Source organism: Abrus precatorius, unplaced genomic scaffold (genome assembly GCF_003935025.1).
Source record: "Abrus precatorius isolate BTA unplaced genomic scaffold, Abrus_2018 Scaffold4, whole genome shotgun sequence".
In the NCBI taxonomy this organism is placed as follows: Eukaryota; Viridiplantae; Streptophyta; class Magnoliopsida; order Fabales; family Fabaceae; genus Abrus; species Abrus precatorius.
Window position 1 is genome coordinate 11,192,604 of NW_020874384.1, and position 6,778 is coordinate 11,199,381.

General features: G+C 28.1%; 1 protein-coding gene across 1 annotated transcript; it reads left to right on the forward strand.

Annotated features, from left to right (window-relative positions):
- Positions 1-1,807: 1,807 nt before the first annotated feature.
- LOC113865901 (embryonic abundant protein USP92-like) lies at positions 1,808-4,496 on the forward strand. Its single transcript, XM_027500704.1, is given in 4 exon segments — positions 1,808-1,846; positions 3,093-3,198; positions 3,824-4,000; positions 4,003-4,496. Coding segments are annotated over 4 exon segments (816 nt in total).
- The last annotated feature ends 2,282 nt before the right edge of the window (positions 4,497-6,778 follow it).

Consider the following 6,778-nt stretch of genomic DNA (forward strand, 5'->3'; position numbering starts at 1 on the left):
TTTATTGAATTGGTGATTATACAGTATTTTGATGAAATTAAATGAATGTGATATATATTACGTGCTGTATCTTATATTATCAATAATTAATTTATGAGCAGGTAAAATTACTTAAATCTATTTACTTAATTATGCAAGTATTTTAATATGACATGATGACCCAATTAATACTTTATAGTACTTTAAGGTCTAATATTTTGAATATGCAATTAAAATAAGGCTTCATGATTAATTATTGAAAATAATGGTATAATATGTAATTATATGTATTATAGTCCATCAGCTATACAAAGAATTATGTTCCATAATACAAGAGAAGGGATATGCTTGTTAATTGTTTGGGTAAGTACAGTGTGGTATTTGTGGTTACATAGAAATAAAATTGTGTTTTTCAATGGTGTTTTGGATGAGAGGGAAATTCTAGATTCTATTGTTTTGAAGTCCTGGAAATGACTATCACTTGTTAGTAAAGAAGAAGCTATTTTGTTAGCTTATTGATATTTGAACCCACGAAATTGCATCTGTCTTAGCTTTGTATAGATATATTTTTGCTTTTTATTTCTCTGAACTCTTTCAGTTCTTTTATAAAACATAAATAAATAATTCAAATTGATAAGTTATTAAATTAATTGAATGTATTATCTCTTTCTAGGTAATAATTGTGTGTTTTCTTGATATAGCTCTTACAATAAATATGGGTATAGAAAAATTTTGATATTTAATACTTATTTTTTATATTTTTAATTTAAAAAATAGAAGTTCTTATAAATAGAATTAAAAATCAATTTTTTATTAAAAAAATTGAACTATGAAATGTTATTTGCATCCTAATTAAAAAAATTTTGGACTTGTCAAGATTTGATCAATAAGTGCGACGTTTTAACACTTTGAATCCTTATTCTTGTATTTGAGGGTTTAAGTGAATCACCCAACTTGATTTTTATTTTTTGAAATAATATAATACGTTTTATCGTATCATATGTCCCAGTTTTATTCTTGTAATATATTTTATATATTTTTTGTGAGAATTTATACTTATTACTTTTCTTTTCATGGTATTTTAGAAAATGGATGTAAGGGAGTTAGAGAAAGAAAAAGAGAGACTAATTATTCACTAAAAACAATCTTCATAATTGAAGTAGAGACCAAAGTTAACAGTAACAAAGCCTACAAAGACTCTGAGATTTGAAATTAACGTTAGAATAAGAAATAAAATAAATAGAAATGCATATATTTTAATTAAAGTGTGACATAAAAGTAAAAAATAAAAAAGGTTGGCGTGACTTTTCGCATATTGCACTCTGATTAGAATAACAATTATTGCCCCGCTTATTGCTCTTTCTTATCTTAGCCACAGAACAGAACAGTAAGCTAACATGAACAAATAATAAATAAATAGGACAATTATTTCCTCTATTATTGTTCTTCTTTCATTTGTCTTCACTTTCTCGTCATTTATCTACCTTTTTGGTCTCTTCCCCTTATATTTTCTTTGTTATCTTTCTTTTTATTATCCCCTTCTGACTTCTTTTCAATCTCTCTATCTCAATAGGATACACATTACATGGACCCTTCTCACAATGTAACATGGTACCTTTTCTGTTTATTTCAAAGATGATTTACGATAAATAATGATCTGAAGTAGGATTACAATATAAAAATTTTAATATATTATTATTAGTTAGATTTCAATATTAGTTTATGGGTTGATAAACGACAAACGCATGTTAAGAGAAAGGCCATTGAGTTCACTATATATATATATATGTTAGGCATCATCCCTACGCACAATATCCACTTAGCACAAATGGAGTTCAGACTATTGACCGTTTTATCTCTGTTATGGGTAAGCTATTTTCTTCTTTGCGTGATTATTATAGATTTGCTTAATTTCTTCCATCATGCGTATTTTTTAATTACGTTCTTTGGAAATAATGTTCTATGGTTAATTTTACCCCTCTTGTGTTCAAGATGTCTAGTTTTCAATTCATTATAAATCATCATAAAACTCTAATAATAACCAGTAGAGATGCAAACACAAACACAAAATTTAATATTGATCCATTATGGTTTAACCTAGCAATTAAAGAGACTTTTTGTTATGACTATGTTTAAGTTGGCCAGCACATAATCAGATATTCCAAAATATATTATTAATGTATAAAAGTCTGTCTAAAGGATTCGTTTTTATGAATGTTGAATGAGAAATTGAATATAATTTCATTCTTGGTGAAAGTTTAACATGAATATTAGCATGTGGGGGAAAGCTTTTTTTTTTTTTTTTTTGCAGGGATATTCAAATTTTAGTGTACATAATTCAAGAATATGGGAGAGCTTGGACTTAGGTTTGAGTGGTTTGTTTGTCTGACAAACCTATACACATTGATAACTTTTAATATCCTTTTTAATTTGTTATTAATTTATTAATGAGATTTTTTTTTTGTCTAAAGACTTTTTATTATATAACATTTCCTCTTAAATTTAACTAGTTTGGACTTTGGACTCACTTGTAATTTTTTTTTTTAATTATTTTTTTTATAGACTAATACTTCAAGTTTGGACCTCCCTCAAAGGTTTGATTTTTTGTTTTAATTATTTGGACTTGTGTTTTTTATTTCTTTTATTTTAAAAGCCACAGGTCTAGTTTTTAAACCATTTCATTTTTCATTTAACTAAACTCTTTTTTTTTTAATTTTGAGCCTTTCATTTTTTTTATTTGTCATTTTTTTGGATTTTTATGATTTATTTTTCTCTTAGTCAAATTCTAATGCCATATTAGACTTTATGTATAAGTTCGATTTAAGAGTGTGAAAAGAAAGTGAACTTTAAATTTAAATGATGTGTTTGTCTAAAATATCTTAAGAATTAGACTTATAACTTTTTTATTTATATATTCTATTATTTATTATTAACTCATCAACGTAGATTTTTATTATTTTATAAAGAAAAGTGTTTCATTTTTATTTTTCCAAGTTCTTCTAAGACGTTACAATTTTCTAGTGAACCCAAAAGGGGATAATCTATATATAAACTGTCAGCCAAAGAAATTTTTGATGTGTGATATATTATATAATTTGAACATTATTTCGCAGCTCTCTCTGATGGGAAGTGATGCATCGGAATCCGCAGAAGAGTATTGGCAATCCCTTTGGCCAAACACTCCTGTGCCAAAGCCTTCATGGGATCTAGTGCTGCCTCGTTATTTAAATTATGTTTGATTTAAATTTTAATTCAGTTCCTTAACTATTTTTTATTTAATTTACTTCTCTAAATTCTTTTTATATTAATTTTTTTTTAACTTTAATAATAAGTTATAAATTTATGAGATTTGATCAATGATGATAGGTTGATAGTTATTGTTAAGCATCTGTGGTGAAGAAAAATAATTAAAAACAAGTAGTTGGTTAGAAATAATTTACCAGCAGTTAAATGTTTTTTAGTGATGATTTATAAATTTTACACAACAATTCAATATGTAAATAAAAAGTAAAATAAGAAAAAGTTGTCTAAAATGCTGTTAATTTAAAAGCTTTAAGTTAAGTTAAAAGATAAAACAAAATTAAAGTATTATTTGTTATAGAATTAAATTAAATAAAAAATTTAAAGAACCAAATCATAACTTTACTTAAACTTAAAGAGAGAAAAGTATAATTTAGTCAAAATATTTTTATAAATTCTTCAAAGATTTTATAATAAAAGTATTAATAGAGAAGATATATAACTTTTCAGCTAATATATAATAGGATGAATGAAAATAATGTTATAAGAAGATTTGTAATTGCATACTTATTTGTATGATGTAAATATTTTTATAATGATGTAGATACTAAGACCCATTTGCCTATTCAAGTCGAAGAAGAGAAGCAGTATTGGACTACATTTTTCGAACATGATCTTCATCCTCGAAAAATAATGAACTTGGGCCTTCCCAACTATTTTGATAATCAACCTTTCGGACTAAAGGGAAGGCTTAAAACAACCCAACCTTTTGGATCATGGTTACGAGCAAGATAACAGAGAGATATAATCTTGATGAAGTTTGTGGGAAACATGCTGCTAAAGGAGAAGACAAGCATTGTGCATCATCCTTGGAATCAATGGTGGGTTTTGCCATTTCAAAACTTGGGAAGAATATTAAGGTGATTTCAAGTTCCTTTGCCCAAAATCAGGATCAATACATTGTTGAGGAAGTGAACAAAATCGGAGAAAAGGCTGTCATGTGTCATAGATTGAATTTTGAAAAGGTTGTATATTATTGTAACCAAGTCAATGCAACAACGACTTATATGGTTCCATTGGTGGCCTCTGATGGGACTAAAGTTAAGGCACTAACCATTTGCCACCATGATACAAGAGGTATGGATCCTGAAGTGCTTCATGAAGTTCTCAAAGTCAAGCCTGGAACTGTTCCTGTTTGCCATTTTGTTGGCAATAAGGCTATTGCTTGGGTACCCTATCTAGTCACAAGTGAATCTAACCACCCTTGTGTTGTTTAGATGCTACATATTTGGTTGTGCCCATCATTTCTCATTTTTGTTAGCATCTTATGTTAAAACTGTGCACAGGTGCTATTGACGGTGTGTGGTAGGAAATATAATGTGCAAATGATAGATTTTATGAATGAGTTTGATTCATGTACTCTAAATAAAAGTAGTTCTAAGCTAGTTAGAACTAAGTGTTTTTTTCTGCTAGTACCCTAAGCCCAATAAAGGGATGTATATTTGAAAATGATAATTCAATAAAAAAAATGATGTGTTTGATGTTATATTTTCTTGATATATGAACTTTAAAAAGATCATGGAAATAACTACGAGATTGCCATCTTTAATATGAGTGGAATTCTAATAGATTACATGCTCTTATATTTTAATTAAAATATTTGTCATTCTCACTTTAATAATTTTTATGTAAAATATTTTTATTATTAATATGGTTATAATAAAAAAACATTTTAGATAAAAATCATGCAAATAAGAGTAACAATAAATAATTAAAATAAAAAATTGCATACACAAAATAATTTGTTTAATTTAAGAAAGTACAATGAACGATTGAATATAATTTCTCATGCATGTCATTTTCCAATAAAATAACAAGATCCTTTTGTGATGGGGTGAGTTGTCGTGCACTTGACAAAGCTTATAGCAAAGTGATGTCTTTTTCCACGATGATTTAATAATATTCGAGTTAAATTTATTTATTTATTTAGAGTAAATTAACATTTTATTTTTCTAATAGTTTCACACTTTTTCAATTCACCTCTTTTATTTTTTTAATTGTCATTACTTATACTTTTATTTTTGTTACTTAACCACCTTTTATTACTATCCTTTTTAAAAAAGCATGGGAGGGAGGGGATAAACCAAAAAAAGTATAAAATTTTAAGGATTTAAAGAGTAATTTATATGCGATAACAACAAATTTAAAGACAGTGCAATTCCGAAGAATCTAAATTCAAATTATAAGATTGGGTGGAATCTTGCAAAAGTCTGGAATGGTTAAAATTTGGACAAATAGAAGAATCGCATGAAGAGTGGCTAAAGAAAATAACCCCTCTAATTGTAAAGTTAGTTTTTCATAGTTTATTAGAGCTCAGTTACACTAAAGTTTGTAATATCTTCTTTACTAGTCAGGTATCTTCTTTATTCAATATTTGGATAAAAATTTATATTGCCTTTATGCATTTACTCATGAAGAGGTTATTTATAATTGTTTAAATTTAGTAATTCCCATATTCTCACGTTGATAATAAAGATTGACAACAAAGTCAAGAACAAATTGATTCGTTGGATCTTATAACATTAATGTTACTAGTTTTATCAGCCTCAGACTCTTCAGCTTCATTTCCTTTTATTGTATTTGACAAAATTAGTCTTTTCATTTCTTAATTTTATGGTAAAATTTATTTTCATCCTCTAACTTTGTTTTTGTTCTTTTTCGTTTTCAAATTTTGTTTTTCTTCCCACAATGATTATTTTCATTAACTTTGTTACATGGCCTAACAAAAATATCTTATGTGGTGCTGAGATGGTATTAACGCCATTTATTTAATCCAATAATATTTTTTAATTTAAAAAATAATTAAAAAATAGTGAAGTGACACTGAATGTAACTTCTCCTCCCATTCTTCCTCCAGTAGCTCCCTATCCTTTTCCCTCGACCCTCCAGCCTTATCTCTTTCTTCCTGTAGTCCCCCTTCCCTCCCTTTCCTCCTCCTGCATCTCCCCCACCCCTTTCCCCAATCCATCAACTTTGTCTCTCCCTTCCAAAGTTCCTCTTTCCCCTCCCCATAGCCCCCTCCCTTCTTCTTCCTTCTCTCGCAGTTCCATCACCATTTTCCCCCCAACCCACTAGCTTTATCTTCCTCTTTGCAGCTCTTTTTTTCCCTTTTTGTAGCTTCCCTCCCCTTTTTAGCAACCCCTTCCCCTCACATAACTTTGCATTTCCTCGTCTCCCCTTTGTTTTCCTTCAACTCTCCCAAGCCTTTCTCTCAGTTGAAATTTGTTTTTGCTACAAAAAACCTTAGAAAATATTTGGTAAAAGATCAACTCAGTTATCCATTATGCGTGGTTATGATTAAAAGAAAATAAAGATTAGATTCTTATAGTTACCTAAATTTTTGAACTTCTGAATTTAAATTTTAACTTGCGAGAATACTTTTTATACTCTCACTCAATAAAGATTATAAATTTTGCTGTCCTCAAATTTCTCAAAGATACTTATGTTTCTAATTGACACAGGTGTACTTCAAGGTTTTGATGAGTTGGAAAAACTAAAG